The following is a 25,157-nucleotide window of genomic DNA, read 5'->3' on the forward strand; positions in this document are numbered from 1 at the left end:
CAATGGCTTGAAACAAGTAATTCTTTGCTTTTAAATCTCTTAACTTATGTCATTCTAACTCTGTCTTTTGCTGATCTGATAGTGCCACATCATCTTCAGGTTCTGCTACACCTAACTCAACTACCTTCTAGTATTCTTTAGATCTTAAGAAATTCTCCATCAACATACTCCAATGATCATAATGACCATCGAAGCATGGAATTGCTGGTTGCACACAATTGTTGTTTGATGCCATGATGCCCGCTGGCTAAACCAATAGCTTTGATACCAGATGTTAGAATTGACAGTATATTTGGAGTATGTAATGGGTGAAAGACTGAATTACAATTTCATTAATGAACACTAGTCTTTAATACAAAATAACAAAGACATGCTTAACATAAAAATAGGTAACAGCTAACCCATAACTAACAGCTCCTGATTACATGAGATTTTATTGAAAGCTACCTAATCTCCTAAAGACTAGACAAAACTCTTAACAAAATATACATTTTTTTGTAAATGTTATAATATTTGAATATATCTATATAAAATATCATAAACTCAATAAATGTATTTAAAAAAAATAAAATTTTCATCACAAAATATTTTTAACTATCAAAAAGTTATAATAACGAAAATAACTCTATAATAAGAATATTTGAAGATTTTAATGATAACAAAAATCATAAATAAATTTAAAAATTTAAATTTATTAATTAAAATAATATAATATAAAATAAAAGACGAATAACGACAATCCATTTAAAAAAATAATTGATGATATCTAAAAATAAAAATAAAAAAAGATTACAAACTTGCTAGAGCTTTCTTTTTAAAAAAGCTATACAATAGTTTGAGAGCCCTTAAAGTCATCTTCAATATAAAAAATTGGATGAAGGAAAGAGAAAACCTTTCAACCATTTGAGAAAATACAATCAAACTATTACTTCTAGTGAATGTTATACTATTCACTTCAACTTTGATTCTTCATTATTTGTATGTTTTCATTTTACTGCCCCTAGTTTGGATTATATTCAATGCAGCGCAGGATAAACGTACTTCGGATAGGTCCCAGCTAACCAGGTCGCCTAACATTCTCATCTAAAACCAGTGCCCCTTTAAACCCTAGTGCCAAACGCACTCGACCACTGCGGAAGAAGTTCGCATGCGTATTTTGTCCACTCTCATTTCCTCATCGACTTCCATTGGCCACCATTTATTCTCTCGACCCACTTCTCATCATCGATACAAAGCCCTAATTCACCACTTCCAGCCAATGGCCACAGCATCCGAAGATTCTCTGCGCACAGCCCTAGCAGAAAAGCTATCTGCCGTTGAAGCCCAAGGGAATGCCCTCCGTTCACTTAAGGCCTCCAAAGCTGCTAAAGCCGAAGTCGATGCTGCAATTGAAAGTCTTAATGCCTTGAAGCTGGAGAAATCTTCAATCGAGAAGCAGCTTCAAGCTGCCGTCAGTGGAAATGCTGCTGATAGCTCCGTTAGCAGAGAAGCGTTTCGTCAAGCTGTTGTGAATACTCTGGAACGACGTCTATTCTACATTCCGTCATTCAAGATTTATAGAGGCGTCGCTGGGCTTTACGATTATGGTCCTCCTGGTTGCTCCGTTAAGTCCAATGTTCTTGCTTTCTGGCGCCAGGTATGTTTGCCATTACTTCTTCACATTGATTTGTTTTGATTGTGACTTGTTTGGATAAATCAGCCTCATTCCTTTTTTTTGCATGATTTCATTTCTTTTAAAATGCCGAGAGATTTGAATTCAAGCGACTATTAGCTTTCCAAACATGAGAATTTACCACATTAAATTCACTCTTTCATATTTAGTCTTTCAAAACACACTGATAGTGCTAAAAATTATACAAGGCAGTGCTTGATTTGCCAGATAAGATAATGCGTGATACGTTCAGAGCGGATTGGGCATTATGATTTTGTGAATGTTTTGTTGGCAATTTGGGAAATCATGGTTTTATTAATCTTTGTATTCCAGCATTTTGTTCTGGAGGAGAATATGTTGGAGGTTGACTGTCCATGTGTGACGCCTGAGATTGTCCTGAAAGCATCTGGTCATGTGGATAAATTCACAGACCTTATGGTTAAGGATGAGAAAACTGGGACCTGTTACAGGGCTGACCATTTGCTCAAAGATTTTTGCACTGAGAAGCTTCAGAAGGATCTTACCATAACTTCTGAGAAGGCTGCGGAGCTGAAACATGTGCTTGCAGTCTTGGATGATCTCTCGGCAGAAGAGCTTGGTGCAAAGATCAAGGATTATGGTATTACAGCTCCAGATACAAAAAATCCTCTATCCGATCCCTACCCATTCAACTTGATGTTTCAAACTTCAATTGGCCCTTCTGGCTTGAGTCCTGGGTGAGTGTAACATTGTTTATTTATTATTTTGTTATGGCGATCTGCTCGCTCTACTCTTTTTGCTATTAGTAGCTTATAACTAGCTTTCATCAGCATGATAATTATTGTTCTTTTGGTGCTGAAGCCTCTAGCATTATATTTTCTGCAGTTATATGCGACCTGAAACAGCACAAGGCATATTTGTAAATTTCAAGGACTTGTACTACTACAATGGTAATAAACTCCCTTTTGCTGCTGCTCAAATTGGCCAGGCTTTCAGAAATGAGGTTTAAATCTTTCCTTTTAAACTGCAGATTTTCTGTGGATTCAATTATATTTTTTGTTTTAAATTTTTAAGGAATGATCTAGTTGTGCCGGATTAAGGGTGTTTAATGGCAAATTGGCAATGATTTAATGGTTTTCAACATCCCGAAGTTAAGCCTTCTGATGTACCAGAAAAAAGGGTTATCAACATTCAATTGTTTGATAGACAGAGTTGTGTTCTAATTATGCTTTTACATATATGTAGATATCTCCCCGCCAAGGCCTTCTGAGAGTCCGTGAATTCACATTAGCAGAGATTGAGCACTTTGTTGATCCTGAAGACAAATCTCATCCAAAATACACTGAAGTTGCAGATCTGGAATTTCTAATGTTCCCAAGGGAAGAGCAAATGTCTGGCCAATCTGCTAAGCGAATCCGGCTTGGCGAAGCAGTTTCGAAGGTTATTTTGGATCATGAAAAGCTGTTAACTTGCAATTTGTTTTATGTATGTCCTCTTTGTCTGATGCTGTTAAATATTATATTCAGGGAATTGTCAACAATGAAACTCTAGGCTACTTCATTGGGAGAGTTTATCTCTTCCTAATTCGTCTAGGTATAGACAAAGAACGATTGCGATTCCGACAGCATCTTGCAAATGAAATGGCCCACTATGCTGCAGACTGTTGGGATGCTGAGATTGAATGTTCCTATGGTTGGATTGAGTGTGTTGGTATTGCAGATAGATCTGCATATGACTTACGTGCTCACTCGGTGAGTACCTTTTTTTTTAAACAATTAAAAGATCGGTGAGAACCTATTTCATATGTATGAACATGAATAAATCTATAGTTGCATGTTTAAATAATGGTCATAGATGAATTTGTACCCTTCTACTTCTGCAGGTCAATTTTATTTAGGTGGGAATCTAATATTATGAACTGTTGGTTATTAAAAAATCTAACTAGAATGCTTATATTGCATTGTAAGTTTGTGACATCTTAAACTTTTCTTATGTCAAGTGGAAAATCTAAATCATCAAGAGATAAAAAAAATTTCATCTAGAGAAATTCTAAGAAAATAGTTGCCACTTGCTACCTTGATTGAACGTGGAAATGGTACATGCTTGTTGAGGATTGTTTATTATGTTTTGCAGGAAAAAAGTGGAGTACCTCTTCTGGCCCATGAGAAGTTTTCAGAACCAAGGGAAGTGGAGGTAGTGCTCCATGTTAATCTCACTCGTGTTCTATAAATTTTTTTCACAAAGATAAAGTGCTTATATAATATATACAAGCTTTTATGATTGAATAACGCTGGTTAATTTGAATGTATGATTTCAGAAACTGGTCATAGCTTCAGTGAAGAAAGAGCTGGGCCTTGCATTTAAGGGAAACCAAAAAAAGGTGGTCGAAGCATTGGAGGTAAAATTGGAATTTCTTTATAGGTCCTGAATTCTAAGAAACTGATTACGACTTTTGATGTGTGATTTTTCTTTTTCTTTTTTTTGTATGTTAGGCAATGAATGAAAAAGAGGCCATGGAAATGAAAGCCTCTTTGGAAACCAAGGGAGAAGTAGAGTTTTATGTCTGCACTCTTGAGAAAAATGTGACCATTAAGAAGAACATGGTCACAATCTCAAAGGAGAAGAAGAAGGAACACCAGAGAGTTTTCACACCATCAGTGATTGAGCCATCTTTTGGCATTGGACGGATAATATATTGCCTCTTTGAGCATTCTTTCTACATGAGGCCCAGTAAAGCTGGGGATGAACAGTTGAATGTTTTCCGCTTTCCTCCTGTTGTGGCACCTATTAAATGCACTGTTTTCCCACTTGTTCAGAATCAACAATATGAGGAGGTTGCCAAAGTCATTTCCAGGTCATTGACTGCTGCTGGAATTTCACATAAAATTGATATTACAGGTAAGTGACCAAGATAAATTATCTCGTTGGTTGTTCTTGGCAATCTGATTATAGTAACAAGCAGAGGTTGGTTCAATATGTGCATGTTTTAGCACACGTTCTGCATGTAATCCTCCCACCAACCACCATCCCTTGTTTTTTTATCATGTCAGTGAGAACTGTTAATTTGATGCATTGCCTTAAAGTGTTATGTTAGGAAGTCTCGTCCATATTATAGTTAATTTTACATGGAAATATCAGAAATTGGAGGTTGAAATGAGTTCATTTGCAACGGTTGGTAATGAATTTCTCTTCTACTGTTTGTACCAATGTGTGCAGGCACTTCGATTGGCAAGCGATATGCAAGGACAGATGAACTGGGTGTACCATTTGCGATAACTGTGGATTCGACGTCTTCTGTGACAATCAGGGAGAGGGATAGCAAGGATCAAATCCGTGTTAACATAGAAGAAGCAGCATCAGTTGTGAAGTCTGTGACTGATGGTATGCAGACATGGAGCAAAGTGTGGTCTATTTTCCCTCATCATTCCTCGGGTTCGACAGAGGATTGAATTTTGGTTAATGAGATGAGACTATAGGTTACAGTATAACTTTCTCACATTGTTTTCTTAAGAGCAGAACAAATGAACTACAGAAAATTTACCCTTAATTATAATCTGTATTTTGGTACCTATTGTTAACAATTTTCTCCACTCTACTGTTGGTTTTGAGACCAATATTTTTAAGCATCTACCTATAAAATGCTGTACCTGGCAGTTTATTCTTCTTCTTGATTATTATTATTTTTCCTGAATCTCCTGTTGAATTCATATTCTGAGAGTTTCATCATCGATACTGCCTTCTGACGTTGAGCATGGCTGGGCTAGCAGAAGTTGGTTGAAGCTTGGGATGTGTGGGTGTTCCAAGGTTATGTGATCATCTCCAATTCGTTATTAGATGCTAGAGTTAAGACGTAGATTAATGGAAATTTCTGGTTTACTTTGTCAATGTCGGAATTTAAACAGCCAACGTCTATCCGTGTAGAAGAATAGCAAGGTGAAGCTAATTCTGGAACTTGAAAATGAATCAAATTTTTTCGTTTTCGAATTTTAGTTCGTAATTTTTTGGTGAAAGGTATAAAAATACCCTTGAATTTAGTAGAAAAGTTGAATTAAGTTTTTTTTTTTTAATTAAATCTATCAACTTTTATAAAAAGTTCAATTAAGTTTTTTTTTTTGTTAATTAAATCTATTAATTTTTATAAAAGATTCAATTAATTCTTAATGCTAACAGCGTTTAAAATGTCATTAAGTGTAAATGTTTCATTATATTTAGAGCGTGAATAATAACTGTTCTGAACATTTTAAAAGTCATGTCTATATCAAGTGACGAAGAGGAACCCATTTTTTTATTTATTTAATTTACATCATAGTTACTGCAACTGTAGAATCTCCTTGCAGGATTGATTTCTCTTCGTGAAATGTATATCTTTATGGTTTTATTGTAAAAAATATTAAAGGTGGTGGAATGTAATTTAACTCAACAAATTGCACTCACCCTCTACTTATAAATGACGTGATGAAAATGACAAAAATGTTGCTACCATTTCAGGTAAGGAAAGAGATTACTACTCTTTTTTTGTAAATTATGATTTATAAATACTAATTGTACAAAAATATAGAAGAAAAAGTGGCTTTCTCTTCTTCACATGATATATGTGTGATTTTAAAATATTCAAAACAGTTATTATTTACGCTCTCAAAATAATGATACCTTTGCACTTAACAATATTTTGAACGCTATTAGCATTATGAGTTAATTAGTCCTTTTATAAAAGTTAAAAATTTAATTGAGCCAAAAATAGGGTAATAACTTAATTTTACCTTTTATAAAAGTTAATAGAATTGAGTCCAAATAAAAAAGAATTTAATTAGACTTTTCTAATAAATTTAAGATTATTTTTGTATATTTCACCTAATTTTTATCTTAATTTAAAAATTGCCGATTATTAATTCTATTCATATTTATAAAAAAGAATACCTGGCGTGGCATATTTTTTTAATTTAAAATTTTAATAATTTTAACATAATTTAGATGAATTCTAAGATGTTATATACTGTAATGACTTAACTTTTTTTTCAATTATTTTTTATTTAATATTAATCTGTAAGTCAAACTCAAATTTATATAAATTTTTTTCTCCAACTAATAATAATAATAATAATAATAATAATATCTTAATATAATATTAAAATTATCTATTAAAATATTTTAATATAAACTTTTATTAAATAAATATATAAAAATAGTAAAAAAAATTACGACTTATAAATTAGAGCATTTAAAAAAAAAAGTATTTGGTAGTATAAAAAGTAAAGAAATAAAACGCCGCCGTTCAGGAAGCGAGAAAGAAGGGGTCGACGCCAGCGTTGATTGGGTGTAAAAATAGAATACAAGGGAAAAAGGCGACGAAGGAATGTGCGAGTTTTGCATAGAAAAAGAACAGTGAATACCCTAACAAAAGAAAGACATTTCCATCTCCATAGTAGAAGCTTGAGGAAGATGCTAAGGGTAGCCGGGAGGAGGCTGTCATCGCAATGGAGGACATCGCAAGCAACCTCCGTCTTTCCTCACCAAAACGTCCTTCCTCATCCCTCTTTCCGATCCATCCTCTCTCCCTCTCGTTTCTCCTTCTCTCCTGATCTAATCAGAGGTTTCTTTCTTCTTCTTTTTTAGCCTTTCCTTTTTCCGCCGCCTCTGATTATGGTTATAATTATCTGGTTGTTTTAGTTCGCTCTTATTTTCTTTCTGCATCTTTTATGTGCTTTTTTTTGTTTGTTTGTGTTGCATCATCATTTAATGTCTAATAGCATGTTTTTGTTTTCCTTAATAACTTAGATAGGGTGTTTCTTTGTGTCTCTAAATATTTATTTGGATCTAAGGTATTTGATAGTTAATCTGTGATATCTCTGCTCCATCAAATGCTTTTTCACATTACTCTTTTGAACTTCCCTTTCTCTTATTTAGTCATACCTGTTCTTGTTTCTTTTTCGTGCCCCTATGCTCTTCAAGCCAAATGCTCCACTCAACAAGTCGTTAATGGATTATGATGTGGAACTTATTTATTTGCACCATTTTTTACTTTTTATATAGGTATCTGTTTATGTTCTTTAGCATTAGGGCTGGGCTAGTTGATTGTTTTATATTCGGCAAAACAGCAATTAGCAATATTAACAGTACATGTACAGCAGAGTACTAATATAGCTATTATCCTCAAATCTATGTTTTCATGTTTTGATCTCGAGCCTAATGTTTTAGGATAAAGTTGTTTTGCAAGCAACAGTATTGGATTTTCATTCTTGGAAGATCAATACCAGCCATAGGCTCATAGTCTGCTTACCTGAGCCACATTCTTTCAAATTATTCTAGGGGCTAGTCATGTCATTTTTTCTTTAATATGTTAGTACTGCAAATCGAGTTTGTATAGAACTACAGAATAGGTAGAATGCTGACTTTGGCTCAGTGACTTTTTGTGCATGCTTCTTTTTCAGATTTTACCTACACTTTACGTTTTGCTTTTCTTCTCAAAATTTTTATGATGATATCTGCTCTCCCTATTATGATAGCGATGAGAAACTAGCTTGGTGTCCTTATATTTCTTTTCTGAAAATTATTCATATGCTTGCAGTCTAATGAATTTGCCAATTGTTGACTTCTATGCCAGGATTTTCATCTGAAGCCCTTGCACCAGGACATGATTTGGGTATGATCTCAGATCTCCCAGCTACCGTAGCAGCAGTGAAGAACCCTACTTCGAAAATTGTCTATGATGAGCACAACCATGAGCGTTTTCCACCTGGTGACCCCAGCAAGCGTGCTTTTGCCTACTTTGTCTTGACAGGTGGGAGGTTTGTGTATGCCTCCTTGATTCGTCTTCTGGTTCTCAAGTTAGTTCTGAGCATGTCCGCCAGTAAAGATGTCCTTGCCCTTGCGTCTCTTGAGGTGGACCTCTCTAGCATTGAACCTGGGACCACTGTTACAGTCAAATGGCGTGGGAAGCCAGTTTTCATTAGGCGACGAACTGAAGAGGATATTAATCTGGCTAACAGCGTTGATGTTGCATCCCTTCGTGATCCTCAGGAAGATGCTACAAGGGTGAAGAATCCAGAATGGCTCGTGGTGATTGGGGTCTGCACCCACTTGGGGTGCATCCCATTACCCAATGCTGGTGATTTTGGTGGTTGGTTTTGCCCATGCCACGGTTCACACTATGACATCTCTGGAAGGATCCGCAAGGGGCCAGCGCCTTTCAATTTAGAGGTTCCCACTTACAGCTTTTTGGAAGATAACAAGTTGCTCATTGGGTGAGAATCTCTGCGAGAATTCTGTTCTGGGGCTTTTAGGTTTATTTTGTGTTGTCATAATAGACATTGTCCATATCCCCTACACCTGGGAAATACAGACGACAGTTTTGGAAATTTTTCTTCATTCTTCTGTTTTGTTTTTCACTAAATGCGCTTCCAATTTGGACAATGTAATCTTCTACCATTTCTTGACCGGGTTACTATTAGGAATAATACACCTGGATATTTGTTGAGCATTCTCAGATTAATTGTATCGAGTTTATTGTACCAAGAATTAAATGTTGCTGTCTTTATTAGGTCCTTGATAAAGATTTCTGCACTTCATGATTATCGTGTTTTTGCGTGTGTTGTAAAGTCCATTTACCTTTCCCCGTTTTTTATCATTTGGGTAGTAATTAACGCGAACAATTATTGTTACTATAGCGATATAATACCGACAGGCGACAACCTAATATTTAGTCACTTTGGGTGCAAGTTTCTGCCTTTCGTTTATTTTTCTTTGGCAAACTGTCTTCCACAGAATGCATATTGACAAAGATTTAACATCAAAACCAGGAATACTATTTCCATACGACATTGAGCTAGAAAACACATTAAAGCATCGTTACCAGAGGCCACTATGATGATGAGCCAGATATTTCTTTTACTTGAACTATATAAGGTATCCAAAACAGTTAATACATATATGATTTAGTATCGTCCTCGTTTGGATGTTAAAAGACTAGAACCCCTTGACCGAGCTAGTGGAAGACGAAAATGCAGGTATGAACTATCATTGCTATAGTGCCTGGCTCATGTGCATAAACCGCAAGTTTAATTTAGTCAGCTGTCCTGGATAGGAACTAATGGTAGTCTGCCACCATATACATCAGGGAGCTGGCTCTCATCAATGTCGACAAGCAGAGTGGAACTCAACTTTTTGTTCTCAACAAAAATTATCTGCACAAATTTACAACAAAGTGCACATATATATAAAGGTTAAGAAACAACAGGCCTATGCCAAAGGTACTATCTCAGTGCAAGCTACACTGATGCTGTAAAACTATATTTAATTCTCAATCATCACATATTCTGATATTTACAGCATTTAAGGATTAAGCTAGTGCTAAACCTGCAGATATTCAACTTTGATTTCTGGGGCCATTAATATTTAGTCACTGTGATCCTGACATATTTACTAAAACAATGAATTTATGGCTCCTGAAAAAGCTCTTTGAGATGTTATAATCCAATATTTATCTTGCTAAATTCAAGTGAGCCACAATTTTGTTGAATGGGAAAAAGAAATTATATTTCTTTCATAGAAAAGAAAATGACATTTCATATAGTACCTTCTTTTTTGTTTTGCTATCAATGAAAGGGTAAATAACCTTCCAGGCTGTCATGAATATGTAAGGCACATGGACTATAAACAATTTGGCTAACCTCTCTGGGTAATAGTCCTGCCAAACATTCATATTAGCAAAATGGTTAAATGAACAAGCAGTACCTGCTACTGAAGTTTCATATTATTACATTAACATGCAGAAATACAATTTTTTTGATGCAATAAACTGAAAGCTTTCTTTAACAGAAGGTGCATGGTTTCCAAAATAAAACCTGCAGTATAGATAGAGCTGCTAGATATCCACGAATATCACTGTTTGTGTATCCCCATCCTTCAATATCTGCGATGGCCACAAACTTTTCCTGTCCATCTGGCATTCTACAACAGCAATGAGAGGTTACATAAGCTTCGATTTATCTGCTAGCTTAAACCAACATTTGATGATATAATTGACCAAGTTTAGCCAGTTTATGAGGTAATTGATATGGAATTATGAGGTCTACTCGCATTAGAGAATGTGTGATATAGGATATATTCTTAGAAACATACACAGCCATCTTGCTTAATTCACATGGTCAATTTTTTTTTTCAAGGATGCACGTGCAACACATAATTTCATGGAGATCCATTGTCAAAATAGAGAGTTACCTGGCACATATCCTGTCAAGAGTAAAGGCTACAAAACCTGCCAGGATTTAAAGAAAAAAGAAGAAGCAAAATGCCAGTTCAGGATGCTTTAAAAATTTGGAGTTTAATGTGAAGATCAAGAAACAGATTCTAAGGCAATTTTAAAAGATCTGGCATCAGATCAAGTTAAGATGGATTGAAAACTGAAGCAATTGAATTCCTAAGTTTATAACTTACGCTTGAACTCCTCCAAATTTCCTTTGTAAGGCTTATGTTTGGCACCAAAAACAACCACAATGGGATGATTCTTCTTGTCAACACCTTGCATAAACAACTTGTTTTGGGCAAGTTCCTTTGGAATTTCTGATGGATATACGGAGCCATTAGGGATAAATGATCGCCTCCAGCTTAAATACTTGAGGAGTAAGTTAGAAGCTTTCTCAATGTCGTGTTCACGAGCACGCAGAAATCTGCGAATCATCAAATCATCTACTTCCTGAAAAATTGCAACCAAAAAACAAACAGGACTATACACTCAGACGGCATAGACGACGTGGGTAATCAAAGAAAACCGAAAGAGGAGACCCTTCTCGTTCAATTTATCAGTGTGGCAAATATAATGGCAGCATACAGTTTAGGCATCCAAAACATTTTCTCTCATGGAAGTGAAATTCTGATAGGTGCAATTGCAAAATCTGGACCTGATTATGATCGAGGCAAGACTTTTCCAACTCCTTCACTAGGAATTAAAAGAATTTTAGGTAAAAGTTGAATAATCTAGTAAGTTTCAATTCAAACATGCAGCATATACTACTCATTAATCTAAAGAGTCGGGCACTAAATGAGAAAAGAAGATACGATAACAAAATGAAGAGAAATTCTTGAAACGAGCTAAACAAGTAAATTTAGAAACATAAACGGATGAAGGATGATAGCTAAGAAAAGTAAGTCCTTGGGAAAAAAACCGTTGAACCCAGTAACTGTACTGCAGAAAACAAAAGAAAGGAGGAACCTTTGCAGAGGGGTCTTCTCGTTCGACATGGACTCTCATAATATGGACTTTTTGTTGCTCTATCTCATTGCTTTTGCTCTCCTCTCCATTCTCGTGATCATGCTTTGTCGCACCATTTGCTTCATGGCCGTTGCTGGATTCCATCTCTAAACTTGTAAACAATCAACTGCTCACCAAATTGTCAAGTAAAGTGAACAGATAAATAAATCAAGTAAGACAATTTCAAAATTTAAGAATTTAATCGGGAGAGATTTATATATATATATATATATATATTGAAACGTTTGTCGTGAGTCGGTGTTTGTTTAGTTAGAAGCTATAATAAATGGGAATGTGACGACGAGAAGCGGAATCTTCCGTTAAATTAATTGGAAATCGTCAAACTTCCAACTCTGTGATATTCTCCAATGACTTTTAATCCTTGTTTACATGAATTTTCTCTGATTAATATTAAATTTTCAATTGTTCTTTAAATATAAAAAACTGTATATCATCGTATTTTAAGGTGCAATTGCTAAATAAATTTTATATTTAATTCTTGTTTTTAAGTCTATTTTAAATATTAACAATTACTTTAACATTAATTTTAATTTTAATTTTTAATAAAATTTATTTAATAAATGATAAGAAATTATCAACCAATTATGGTGATAGAAGAAAAATAAAAATGGTGGTGGGAAACGGTGTTAGAGTGTGACCACAAAAAGGTGGGTTTTGGTTGGTTTGGTAGGTGCCTCATGCATTGCCATTATTTATGCTTCAGCATTTATTAATCATCTCCTTCCGCATTTTCTTCATGGACATTGGACGCCACTCATTTTAATATTTCTTTTTATTTTACAATCAATTGTTATTTTATTCTGAAAATAATAATAATAAATTTTTAAAAGGGCTAAATAGAAAGCCTGAAGGTAAAATAAATTTTAGAAAGATAGGGGGACTATAGCAGTAGCCAACCCCCCACCCCAATTGGTTGCTACCCAATCAGCATGCCCATAATAAAAGAGTCAGATCCTGAGAAATTGAGATTGGGGAAATAGGAAGGTTGCATATACAATACAACCACCACAGTCTTAACAACCAACTCCCAAATTCAATAATGCTGTTTATAGTCGTTTCATGGACAATACTCTGAACCATCCTCATGGCCTGGGACTACCGACACTTCATGTTCCATAGTCGAAAGCCCCCAAAGAACGTCTGTCGGTGTCACCTCCTTATATTCGCCTCAAGACCTTAAAACCCAATCCCATACAGAGAATTGGAACCTTTCGCCCCCCTTTCTCAACCTGACGGAATTCTAGAGTCCAGGTCTCCTTTGTCTCAACTCAACTACTAACTACTGTTTTTATTTGTTGGAGCATTTGAATAACTCGTAATGCAGCTGTTTTTAATAGCAAGCAGTCTGACCCTATTGTACTGGTACTTCTCAAAGCTCAAGTATCTAGAAAAGAGTTCCTACAGGCGCAGGAATCAGAACCAGCATTGGTTTCAGAGGAAACACATCCAAAACTGCAGCCGATGGTGTTCTCAGATAGATTACAACTGCAGCGCGGCGCCTACGGTAAAGAGACTAGTATAGCAGGTTGTTTTTAGGCGCTGGAAAGGGAACCTGGTGGATGGGGCAAATAGGAGAGTCTCTACTCTGCTACTAGTCCTCTGATGGCTGAAGCTCTAGGTCTGCATATGGGCTATGGCTATCAAGCTTGCCGTGGATATGAAAATGCATCTTTGAATCAGATAAGTCAGTTAATCGTTGAAGCAGTTGTTCAATAGATACATAGAGAGAGTGTTGCAGCACAGAGAATCTGTCACAGTTTTTTTATGTAAAAAAGAAAGAAATTAACGTTTTAGAATTAAACTAAAACAATTCGAATTGGTTTCTTATAAATTAGCAAATTAAAGGCCCTTCTTTAAGCTTTATTTCTATTGCAATTCCGTTGTTCAAAATGTCTGGTTTAGAGGACTCATCTCTGTGTAACGTGTTTAGCTTGGGACAAATGATTATCATCCTAATGGAGAAAAAAAATCTCAATAATCAATCAAATTAAAAATAAAATTGACTTAAGCTGATTTCAATCTAAATTAAGATACCACAAAAAAGAATTAAATTATTTTAAAATTATAATTTTCTCTAATTTGATAAAGAAATTAGTTTTTATTGAATTTTAATACTTAACATTAACTTTCAAAATCAATTAGGTGGTTTGACAAACACCAAGAATTAATGAAGGCAATAATAATCAATAGAATCAAAATTTGAGACTACTAATATGATCAGAACTTGAAGTGAAAATGTGAGATTTTCACTATTTAATTACAACAATCAATAATAATTCCATATTTATTTTTATTAACTATAAAATAAGATGAAAATCTATCATTTAGGGATAATTATTGATAAAGTATAATTTAGCTTGTTGAAAACACAATTAGTATAGGAAGTGTTGGATAGATTTGTGGAGTGTCCAATCAGATCACAGCATTTGGAATGAGGAAAGTTGTAAGTGGAGCAGGGGGTAGCATATAAGTGCCCAGTAGAAGCTTGAGAAAGAAAGGGGAGAGTTCCTTTTTGTAATCGGTTTGTTTTGTTAATAGAAAGGCAATGAGATGGACCTGTCATCAAACTGGCAAAACAAACACACCTTTCAATTAACCCACATAGATTTGAACGTGCTGATTGCTTTGCTCCTCATTTTTCATGAAAAATATTAAAATAAAAATAAAAATGCAACTCTCTCTGTTTCTTGAAGCAAATCCTTCTCTGTTGATTTCCCTTTCAATCTCCACCTGGAAATCCTCCATTTTTCTTTTGTTGTTTGTTGTTACAGGAGATCCTCCATTTTCATATTCATTCACTCACCCCGCCATAGCCATAGCCTACTTTCTAAGTTAACTCCTCAACTACTCCTTTTACGACATCCCAACCATACACTCTTCTCTTGTTAAATGCTTGGTTTTTCATCTCTCTTTCGGACTGACCCTTTACACCCGTTTCTGTTTTCACTCCAGAATTCAGGTTAATTGGGTGCCAAACGAGATGAGGGTATCTCCTTGGATTTTTCTGCTGCTACTTGTTTCTTGCTTCATTAATAGAACTTTTGCTCATCAGAAACCACGAACGGAGAGGATTTCAGGTGGCATTCCTATGTTTCCTTGCTCTAGCACTTGTTTCTGGAATATGAGGAATCATTAGTCTTCATTTAGTGTTTTTTGTTTATTTGCCTATTTAGACTTCACATCTGCAGTCGCACTCAATATCAAAAGCATGTATCCCGGGTTTGAAATTTTTACAATTAAACTACGCGGTTCACGCATTTGTCATTTAAAAATATATATTTATATATATATATATATATATATATATATATATATATATATACTTCCGTACTCTTCTTGTCGTATAATCAAATATTTGAGCTGAATGCTAGTAGCTAAGTGTTATACTTATGTCTGTTCTATCAGATAGCTGTTTTATCTAGAACAACTGCAATTGACATAGATATTTCAATATTCCTTAAAAGGATTGTTGTATGAACATTCTTGCCGTCATTACGGATCTAACCTCTTCAATCTACATTGTGATATTGACTGCAAGTGTAGTTTTCTCTTTGTTTCTGACATAGCCTGCGTAGGCCCTACAAGTCTATCCAAATTGACTTAGTGGAGCAATTTACTTCGATTGTTTCTATAAGAGAATTTTTCTGATTATGCTTTGGGATTCAATAATGCAGGAAGTGCCGGTGATGTTTTGGAAGATGATCCAGTTGGAAGGTTGAAAGTGTACGTGTATGAGCTCCCAAGCAAGTACAACAAGAAACTTCTGCAGAAGGACCCCAGATGTCTCACCCATATGTTTGCTGCTGAGATCTTCATGCACAGGTTTCTCTTATCTAGCCCAGTCCGAACCCTTAATCCTGATGAAGCAGATTGGTTTTACACCCCAATATACACCACTTGTGACCTTACACCTACTGGCTTGCCATTGCCCTTCAAATCTCCACGGATGATGAGAAGTGCGATACAGCTTATCTCTTCCAATTGGCCTTATTGGAATCGCACAGAAGGGGCTGATCACTTCTTTGTTGTGCCCCATGACTTTGGAGCCTGCTTCCACTATCAGGTGAGATCCTATGCATTGTTAAGACCAATGCCTTGATTCTACGATTCCACATTATACATACTGGTAGTTATCTTGGGATTACTCAGATAAATTCATCATATATTATGCCTGTTTTGCTAGGACTATTCCTGGTTCTGTTAGGCACTAACCTTTCAAAAGCCATCACACCTCCACCATACAGTGACATTATAAACTTTGATGGTTTGAATTAAATGACATATTAGAAATAAAAAGATATCTGCTTCTGCAAATTATGGACATGCCAAAGAAGGTTATTAGTTATAGATTGTATCGGATATCTTGTTGGGTTACTTGCATTCAGGGCCTTTTCTCTGATATGATGTGTTTTGATAATGTAGTCGCACAAATTAGCCATAGTTTTTCTCTGGCAAAAAAAGCGTTGTTAACATCTGTGTATACTCAAATAATGCAGGAAGAAAAAGCTATTGAACGGGGTATTTTTCCGTTGCTCCAGCGTGCTACTTTAGTTCAAACTTTTGGACAGCGGAATCATGTGTGCTTGAATGAGGGTTCAATTACAATTCCTCCATATGCTCCCCCTCAAAAGATGCAAGCCCGCCAGATACCCCCAGAAACTCCACGGTCCATCTTTGTCTACTTTCGTGGCTTGTTTTATGACGTAAATAATGATCCCGAAGGCGGTTACTATGCGAGGTATGTTCATACTGAACTTTTGAATAGAGTGAATCACATTAGTAATATGTGCGAGGTGTTAAGAGTTTTTGATTGGTAAAGCTTTCGACTTTATGTCCTCTTATGAACTTTAAGTCGAATTTCCACTGGGATGACCTGGAGTTGCTAGAGAGTAGAGACGGAGTTATCAAGTATTCTTTTAGTTTTTGAGAATTAGTACACCATCTCGTCCTTCACATCTTTTCTGCTTTGTCCTCGAGTTAAATATATTTCTGTTGCAGTTTTCATCAGTCATTCCTTACCCAAGAATTTCTGTTTGAATGACAGAGGTGCAAGGGCAGCTGTTTGGGAGAATTTCAAGAACAATCCTCTGTTCGACATCTCGACAGAACATCCAACTACATATTACGAAGACATGCAAAGAGCTATATTCTGCCTGTGTCCTCTTGGTTGGGCCCCATGGAGTCCAAGACTAGTTGAAGCAGTGGTTTTTGGGTGCATTCCTGTCATCATAGCAGATGACATTGTTTTACCATTTGCAGATGCTATCCCATGGGAGGAAATAGGAGTCTTTGTGGCAGAAGAAGATGTCCCTAACTTGGATACCATTTTAACATCTATACCAACACAAGTCGTATTGAGGAAGCAGAGGCTTCTTGCAAATCCATCAATGAAAAGAGCTATGTTATTCCCACAACCTGCACAATCAGGAGATGCATTCCACCAAATACTGAATGGCCTGGCTCGGAAACTGCCACACGACAATAGTATTTACCTGAAGCCTGGTGAAAAGGTTTTGAATTGGACAGCAGGACCTGTAAAGGACTTAAAACCTTGGTGAAAATGTATTTTCCAGAATAGAAACGAAAATTTTCAAAATTTCTTGTAGAGATTTTTTTTTCCTTATACATATATACATACACCTGCTTTTGCCCTCTTTGGCAGCAACTGCAGTGGTTTTGGTGTCAGTTTCAGTGCTGTAGGCTGTATTAATGAAGTTACACGCCATTTCTCACATTTCAATTATACAAATATCTTGAGTTATTTCTCATCATCATCCTAAGGTGAAGGTGAAGCTGAAGCAAGCCACTTTGTCTAAAACTATTGCGACTTTGAAAGAGAAAACTGTGACCAAATAGATGAATTTGCTACAGAGGTACCGGAAAGTTATCAATATAATTCTTTTTAATTATAATTTTGGGATATATGTCATAAATCAATCTGAACTCGCCCAATTATGCGGCGTGGAAAATGGATTTGCTTAATGATTGTAATCTGGAGAAGAAATTGTTTCATCCAGAATTAAAGTAAGTTTAGCAATGAAAAGGGCGTTTCAGTCAAGGAAAGAAAGGCAAAGAATGGCCCTTTGAGATGCCACAGCAGTCATATAAGAAAGGACCACAGCTGGAAGCAACAATTACGAGCTTGACCTTTTTATTTTATTATATAAAAAAGAAAAATAATGATAATAAGGTGCCACCAACCTCCCGCCGTCGGCACCAAACTTTCTATCTAATTAAAAAAAGACATTTTACTATTGCCATGTATCTCCTCCAAACTTTCAAATTTGTCATTCTAGATCCATATTGTCACAGCTTGGTCTTTTTTACCAACGAACCGTGCGGCACTAGCTACTTTCTTACAGAAACAAGTAAGCTAGTCAGCCTTACTCTTCAAATGCTAAGTAAAATACTAGCTAGGATGACAAGAAGAACAAAAGAGAGCTAGAGATAACTTTGAGAGCTTTTGTAAAGAGAAATATCTTGATTTTTACTTGATGCTTACAAATGAATTTTCTAAGCTATATATAGGCCTCCACCTCCTCAATGGACGGTGATGATACATTCGATCTAATGGCTAAGATTAAGTATCTAGAATGTTCTACACACGTCCATACTTATCTACACATTATACAAGCTTCTAGAATGTTCCAGATGCTTCCAGATGTTTCCAGATGATTCTAGAATGTTCTAGAATTCTCCCTTGCTTTGTAGCGAACTCTGGAGGCTTCTTGGGCCATTAAACCTTCGTGCGAGAAGGGGAAATATACGGGCTGTGACATTCTCCCCCACTCATTCTGGCGACGCCCTCGTCGCGTCCCCGCTGTATGCCTCGATTATGCCTTTGAAGTTCCTTGGCAAATCTTCGGCCTTGATGGGGAAGGAGCTTTACCATCACTAAGCCTCCCTCCTCAAACTCTGAGTGACTCTTCTTTCCATCCGCCCACTTCTTCATTTTCTTGGCGGCCTTGGTTAGAGGAGCACATGCCCTGTCGGCCTTCTCATGCCATCCCTTGTACTTTGGTAATGGCTTTGACAATTCGGTGGGCTTGTTTTGTTCCACCTTGCCTTGTCCAATGAAGGAAAGTTAGCATTAGCGGTGGAAGCTAACTTTGCCTTGTTACTTAGCGCATCGGCCACTAAGTTTGCCTTTCCCGGCTTGTACTCCTTCGCAAAATCGGACTCCGCAAGGGATGCTTGCCATCTTACTTGCTTCAGAGTTGGCTTCTTTTGCTTAAGTACCGGTGGTTCACATGGAGCCTTGGATGGCCTAGTGTGGCTAGCATCCAACAACTCTTTTGGTTGCCTCCGCAACTCTTCAAACTCAAGGGGTGCCATGCTATCAGGGACTACTGTAAGAGGCCTCGTACCTTATACTAGCTCCATTTTCTGATCTACCTCTCTCTTCGGTGGGAGCTTCTTCGGTAACTCTGCAGGCATTACATTCCCGAACTCGTCTAGGACCCCTGTTATCTCCTTTGGCACTTCATCTTGTGGCGAGATTGCCACTTCTTCTTTTAGTGCCGCAAGAAATGACGGCTGAGCCTTCTCTACCCGCTCAGATAGTTGCATAGCTGAGATCTTCATAGCTTTTACCTTGGCTTCTCGTTTTAACGGTACCATGCAAGTATTCCCTTGCTCCAAGATACAAATGGTGTTGGCAAAGGGGAGGGGGAATGCATTCACTTTGTCGAGAAACTCTATGCCAAGCACCATCTCATAATCATCCATCGTTATAATGAAAAAATCTAAGAGGCCAGACCACTCACCGAGGCTTACTTTGACGTCCCGCGCAAACCCATATGTTGCACTCGGTGCTGAATTGACGGCCTTGAGCCACCCTTGCTCCTTTGCATACTTGATGCCAAGTCTTTCTGCCTCTTTTACCTTGAGGAAGTTGTTGTTAGCCCCGGTATCTATCAATGCTTCTACCGTACGGCTTCCAACCTTCGCTCCCATGAATAATCGGCCCTTCTTTTCGGACTTGGGCATCTCAAATTTGGTTTTGATGGCACTGAAAAGTTGCAGTGACCCCATCTTGGACTCCTCTTGCACTAGTTGGTGTTCTTCTCTTTCTTCGACCAACACAGAGAGCTTGTTCTTCGTAGGACACTCTCTCGCCTTATGTGGTCCATTACAGAAGAAACACTTGATACGAGGCTTTTCTCCACCTTTGTCATCCTTGTTGCCTCCCTCTTTGGGCTTGTCAAACCTGTAGGAGCCTTCCTTTTTGTGGTGGCGATCTCCCTCATTCTTTCCATTGCCGTTCCTTTCTTGGTTAGGCTTGTGCTTGTCTTGCCTCCTGATCTCTATCAAGGATTCGGCCACGGCAATGGCGGTGTTGAGATCTTGGACACCATGGCGCTCCAACTCCAACCTTGCCCAAATCTGCAACCCATCCGTGAATGCAAACAAGGCTTCTTTATCAGTGTAGTTGGGAATCTCAAGGAGTGTGTCAGTGAATTCTTTAACATACTCCTTGATACTTCCTGTATGTGAGAATCGCCGCAACTTGGCCCTTGAATCTTGAATAGCATTCTCGGGGTAGAATTGCTTCTTCAAATCTTTCTTGAATTCTCCCCACGAGTTAATGGTGCATATCCCCTTTTCTATGTTGCCACTCCTCCTTCTTCACCACAATATCGCGGTATCTTCTAGGAAGAGTGCGGCAGCGTCAACCTTCTTGGCTTTTTCTACTAAGCCAAGTGCCTTGAAGTATTGCTCCAAGCTCCATAGGAAGTTATCAATTTCCTTCGTGTTCCTCGAGCCTTTATAAGCTTTAGGCTTCGGAACATCTAACTTCGATGAAGTAGAGACTATCATAGGCACGCTTCCACTTCCCTGGATAGCTGCCTTCTTGTAGAGGATAAGCTCTTCCTCGGTTGCCAACAACCTAGCAACCATCCCATCAAGCATTTCCCTCAACGTCACAACCTCCGGAAGGAGAGTTTTCTCCACGGTCTTGGCTTGTTCTTGACACTTGGACATCCCCTCGTTCAAGGCAGCTTGCATCCCCTCTTGAAGCTCTTCTCTTCCATTCTCGAGCTCCCCGATGCGTTACTCTAAATCCCAGAACGTATCTTGTCCCTCGGCCACAGTTAGCTCTACCTTGGCTAGCCTGGCATCCATGTCAAACACAACATCCCTCGACCTTCCTCTCTCCTTCCTTGGTGGCTTGGACGCTTCCGGCTGGTCCTTTACAACCTCACTCTGGAGTTGTCTTACCTCCTCCGGAACTCTAGTAGCCTCATTTGCTCCTGATGTCTTTGCCATTTCAACGATTGTCTAACCTTGCTCTGATACTAGCTGTCACGGGCTTGGTCTTTTTTACCAACGAACCGTGCGGCACTAGCTACTTTCTCACGGAAACAAGTAAGCTAGTCAGCCTTACTCTTCACATGCTAAGCAAAATGCTAGCTAGGATGGCAAGAAGAACAAAAGAGAGCTAGAGACAACTTTGAGAGCTTTTGTAAAGAGAAATATCTTGATTTCTACTTGATGCTTACAAATATCTTGATTTCCACCTCCTCAATGGACGGTGAAGATACATTCGATCTAATGGCTAAGATTAAGTATCTAAAATGTTTTACACACGTCCATACTTATCTACACATTATACAAGCTTCTAGATTATTCTATAATGATCCAGATACTTCCAGATGTTTCCAGATGATTCTAAAATGTTCTAGAATCCTCTCTTGCTTTGTAGCGAACTCTGAAGGCTTCTTGGGCCATTGAACCTTCGTGCGAGAAGGGGAAATATGCGAGCTGTGGCAATATGCACCTGAAGGTCCCCTAGTACCTTCTTTTCCGTTCAAATTTCTCCTCTCTTTTCTCTACTTTCACATTCTCAAATTTATATTTCTAACATCAAGAAAATAAATAATTTTTTTATACACTTAAATCAATATTAAAAAATTAATAATATTTATGCCTCAAAATAATAGAGATATAACGTAGGAAATTTTATTAATGTCTTAGCTTCAGAATAGTAAATTAATATAATATTTTAAGAAATGAGGATAATTATTAGGTGAAAATTATGGTGTGACTGGGAGACGTACCAAAAGTTCCCTTGTTATAAAAAAGAAAGAAAGAAAAGGGGTAGGGGCCACTTTCTTTCTTACCTAAAAACACAAAAACTAAATACATTTTTATGTTTAAATTCCTCCCCCTTTTCCCTTCTCTTCGTTGACATCGTTCTTAGCTATCCTAGTACCGAAATTAGAGGAGTGAAACCCTGCCTCTCCCACCAACCAACTCTCTCTTTACTTTCATCCCCATCCTCCACTCCCATCACCGATCATGGCTACCATTTCCAAGCTTGCAAATCCATGCCCTGCTGCTGCTGCTGCTACCCCTGCACCATTCAACTCTAGATCTTCCTCTCCTCTCTGCTTCCTCGATTTCAAAACAAAAAATGCTCTCCTCCCAACACTTGCATCCTCTAAGTTGTCCCTTGCGAATATCCAGCCTTTCAGAGCTCCTTTCCTGTCAGTATTTCCCTTTGATTTCTATCTCCTTTCTTTTTCTTTTTCTCTTTTCCATATATATTTATATGTGCGTGTGTGTCTGAATGATCTACCCTCACTCGTTTTGACCTACTTTTGTAACAGTTTAGTTTACTTAAAACCCTATGTATCCATCACTTCATTTTCAATCTCTTTATGTTGATTTGCACCTGCTTTGCTTTAATATGATTCCTTTAATCCTGTCCCTCTGAATCTCTCTCTCTTTTCGTTACTTTTTTTTTTTCTTCTTTTTGTTGCACTATTATATTCTCTTCTTGCTGATTGATTGTTAATTATTCATTTTTGAAATATCTAATCTGCAGGACTAGCTTTTTTATGCGTATAATCTTTGATATTTATGTTTCACTAATCTGCATTCGATGATTTCAGTGCACTCGAGCTTTCTTATTCTGTCTCGTGACATGGACTCTAAAGAGTGCCTTTACCCTTCCTTAATTTATGAGACCATATGCCTAAAGTTAAAACATTTTGTTGCAGTGCTCTACTTCTGTAATCGGATCCCTATCTTTGAATGTATTTACAAAATATTTGTTTCAGAGCACCTGATTCTTATACTTAGGGTCAATTGACACGACTGTTGGCACATTTCTAAGCGGATTCTAATGACATTTTTGTTACAGTGTCAGGTGTTCTCAAGCCAGTGGAAATGGTAGTCCCGCAAAGAAAACAACTCTTCATGATCTCTATGAGGAGGGGCAGAGTCCATGGTATGATAACCTTTGCCGCCCCGTTACAGATCTCATTCCTCTGATTGAGAGTGGTGTCAGAGGTGTAACTAGCAACCCAGCGGTAATTTCTGATACGTTCCCTTGCCCATTTCTTATCTTTATGATCTGATTCTCAATGGAATAAGTTCAATAAAATTCACCAAGTGAGAAAAGAAGAAAAAAAGAAGATAGAAGCTAATCCATACAGTTATAGTGTAACTATCTTTTGGTGTTTTTGCTTTTCTTCTTTCTTCGTCAGTTTTCATCTAATGAGCTTTTTCAAATATCTGGTTGCAGATTTTCCAGAAAGCAATATCATCCTCAAATGCTTACAATGATCAATTTAGGGAACTCATACAATCAGGAAAAGAAATTGAAAGCGCATACTGGGAACTTGTGGTGAAGGACATCCAAGATGCATGCAAACTATTTGAGCCTATCTATGATCAAACAGATGGTGCTGATGGTTATGTTTCTGTTGAAGTTTCTCCCAGACTAGCAGATGATACTAAAGGCACAGTTGAGGCTGCAAAATGGCTTCATAAGGTGGTTGATCGTCCCAATGTGTACATTAAGATTCCTGCCACAGCTCCATGCATTCCCTCAATCAAGGAGGTTATTGCAAATGGCATTAGTGTCAATGTGACTGTAAGTTCATTCAGTGCATCCTTCCTTGGCTTATTTATTATTTGTCCTGTTTGTTACAAGACTTTAGTTCTTTGATGGTCCTAACGTGCTGCTAATTTGAGGCATTGTTCCAAATATCAATATTGAACTTCTTTATAAATCGTAATTCCTATATAGCAACATTCTGACAGCCAGTTCCCATTTATGTTGTGCACAGCTTATATTCTCTCTTTCTAGATATGAAGCAGTCATCGATGCCTACTTGGATGGCCTTGAAGCTTCTGGCCTGAGTGACCTCTCCAGAGTTACTAGTGTTGCTTCCTTTTTTGTCAGCAGGGTAGACACTCTCATTGACAAAATGCTAGAAAAGATTGGAACTCCAGAAGCCCTTGATCTTCGTGGGAAGGTAACTGAATTGCAATATTATAATTCTTCATTTTATATGAATTTTTGTAGTATAAAATATAAATGTTTGTCCATGTCGATTTCTCTAGGCTGCCGTTGCTCAAGCAGCCCTGGCTTTTCAGCTTTATCAGAAGAAATTCTCGGGTCCAAGATGGGAGGCTTTAGTGAAAAAAGGTGCCAAGAGGCAGAGGTTACTGTGGGCTTCGACCAGTGTTAAGAACCCTGCCTACTCAGACACTTTATATGTTGCTCCTCTTATTGGACCTGACACGGTGAACCATCTTATTTCTCATATCTTTATCTCTTGAGGGTCATGTGAAGGCTATTTATGATTTTAATCTCCTGGTTTAGACGGGCAAGTTATTGTTGACTGATTTTCTTCCATGTGCTTGTTCCTTGTGCAGGTTTCAACAATGCCGGACCAAGCTCTCCAAGCATTTATTGATCATGGAAGTGTTGGAAGGACAATTGATTCGAACGTATCTGAAGCTGAAGGAATTTACAGTGCTCTTGAGAAGTTGGGAGTTGATTGGGGTTATGTAGGCAATCAGCTGGAAGTTGAAGGAGTTGATTCTTTCAAGAAGAGCTTTGACAGTTTGCTGGATTCTCTGCAGGAGAAAGCAAACTCTCTGAAACTTGTTAGCCTTTGAGCCATATGTATCGTTTTAAATTCGAATGAGAGTGGTGATGGAGTAATAAAAGTGGGTTGCAAATCCTGTTCTAGAAAAAGCTAGTGGGTGAGTGTGAAGCGATAAGGTTAAAGACAAATTATGTAGCATAAGTTTTTGTGGAGGATTCTATTTGCAGTTGCCATGGTCTCTTTATGCATGTGTTGAAAATGATAAATGTTAGTTTGGATGAATCGGTCTCAAAAGTCAAAATGAATGAATATTTAGTTTGAGTAAGCAGGCTTGTGTTAGCATACAAAATATGCTGCTCTGTATTTGGACCTATGGCTCGGCTCCACAATGCTTTGTATGATGGGCTAATTA

General features: G+C 37.4%; 5 protein-coding genes across 6 annotated transcripts; 4 read left to right on the top strand and 1 right to left on the bottom strand.

Moving 5' to 3' along the window:
• Positions 1-948: 948 nt before the first annotated feature.
• LOC8285695 (glycine--tRNA ligase, mitochondrial 1) lies at positions 949-5,304 on the top strand. The gene is made up of 9 exons (XM_048369799.1): positions 949-1,636; positions 1,985-2,367; positions 2,516-2,633; positions 2,876-3,070; positions 3,157-3,381; positions 3,764-3,823; positions 3,948-4,028; positions 4,123-4,528; positions 4,847-5,304. Exons 1-9 carry the CDS (start codon positions 1,148-1,150, stop codon positions 5,077-5,079), a joined length of 2,190 nt encoding a protein of 729 aa, XP_048225756.1. The 5' UTR covers positions 949-1,147; the 3' UTR covers positions 5,080-5,304.
• Positions 5,305-6,916: 1,612 nt separating this feature from the next.
• Positions 6,917-9,201, top strand: LOC8285696 (cytochrome b-c1 complex subunit Rieske-4, mitochondrial). The gene is made up of 2 exons (XM_002512627.4): positions 6,917-7,220; positions 8,232-9,201. The coding sequence occupies exons 1-2, from the start codon at positions 7,070-7,072 to the stop codon at positions 8,873-8,875; spliced, it is 795 nt and encodes a 264-aa protein (XP_002512673.1). The 5' UTR covers positions 6,917-7,069; the 3' UTR covers positions 8,876-9,201.
• Positions 9,202-9,409: 208 nt separating this feature from the next.
• On the bottom strand, positions 9,410-12,144 carry LOC8285697 (phosphatidylinositol transfer protein 3). Its single transcript, XM_002512628.4, has 6 exons — positions 11,838-12,144; positions 11,063-11,321; positions 10,847-10,883; positions 10,471-10,576; positions 10,203-10,313; positions 9,410-9,810 (listed from the first exon to the last, which is right to left on the bottom strand). Exons 1-6 carry the CDS (start codon positions 11,979-11,981, stop codon positions 9,694-9,696), a joined length of 774 nt encoding a protein of 257 aa, XP_002512674.1. The 5' UTR covers positions 11,982-12,144; the 3' UTR covers positions 9,410-9,693.
• Positions 12,145-12,793: 649 nt separating this feature from the next.
• LOC8285700 (probable beta-1,4-xylosyltransferase IRX10) lies at positions 12,794-17,631 on the top strand. 2 transcript variants are annotated; one of them, XM_048370179.1, is made up of 5 exons: positions 12,794-13,148; positions 13,273-14,974; positions 15,572-15,960; positions 16,394-16,635; positions 16,942-17,631. In XM_048370179.1, exons 2-5 carry the CDS (start codon positions 14,878-14,880, stop codon positions 17,453-17,455), a joined length of 1,242 nt encoding a protein of 413 aa, XP_048226136.1. In that variant the 5' UTR covers positions 12,794-13,148; positions 13,273-14,877; the 3' UTR covers positions 17,456-17,631. The 2 variants fall into 2 exon arrangements, with proteins under 2 accessions (XP_048226136.1, XP_002512677.2); XM_002512631.4 differs by having other exon boundaries at positions 12,794-14,974.
• Positions 17,632-22,055: 4,424 nt separating this feature from the next.
• Positions 22,056-25,070, top strand: LOC8285701 (transaldolase). Its single transcript, XM_002512632.4, has 6 exons — positions 22,056-22,387; positions 23,047-23,215; positions 23,431-23,781; positions 23,978-24,166; positions 24,255-24,437; positions 24,570-25,070. The coding sequence occupies exons 1-6, from the start codon at positions 22,200-22,202 to the stop codon at positions 24,813-24,815; spliced, it is 1,326 nt and encodes a 441-aa protein (XP_002512678.1). The 5' UTR covers positions 22,056-22,199; the 3' UTR covers positions 24,816-25,070.
• The last annotated feature ends 87 nt before the right edge of the window (positions 25,071-25,157 follow it).

The sequence above is a fragment of the Ricinus communis genome, chromosome 10 (genome assembly GCF_019578655.1).
Source record: "Ricinus communis isolate WT05 ecotype wild-type chromosome 10, ASM1957865v1, whole genome shotgun sequence".
Taxonomy (NCBI): Eukaryota; Viridiplantae; Streptophyta; class Magnoliopsida; order Malpighiales; family Euphorbiaceae; genus Ricinus; species Ricinus communis.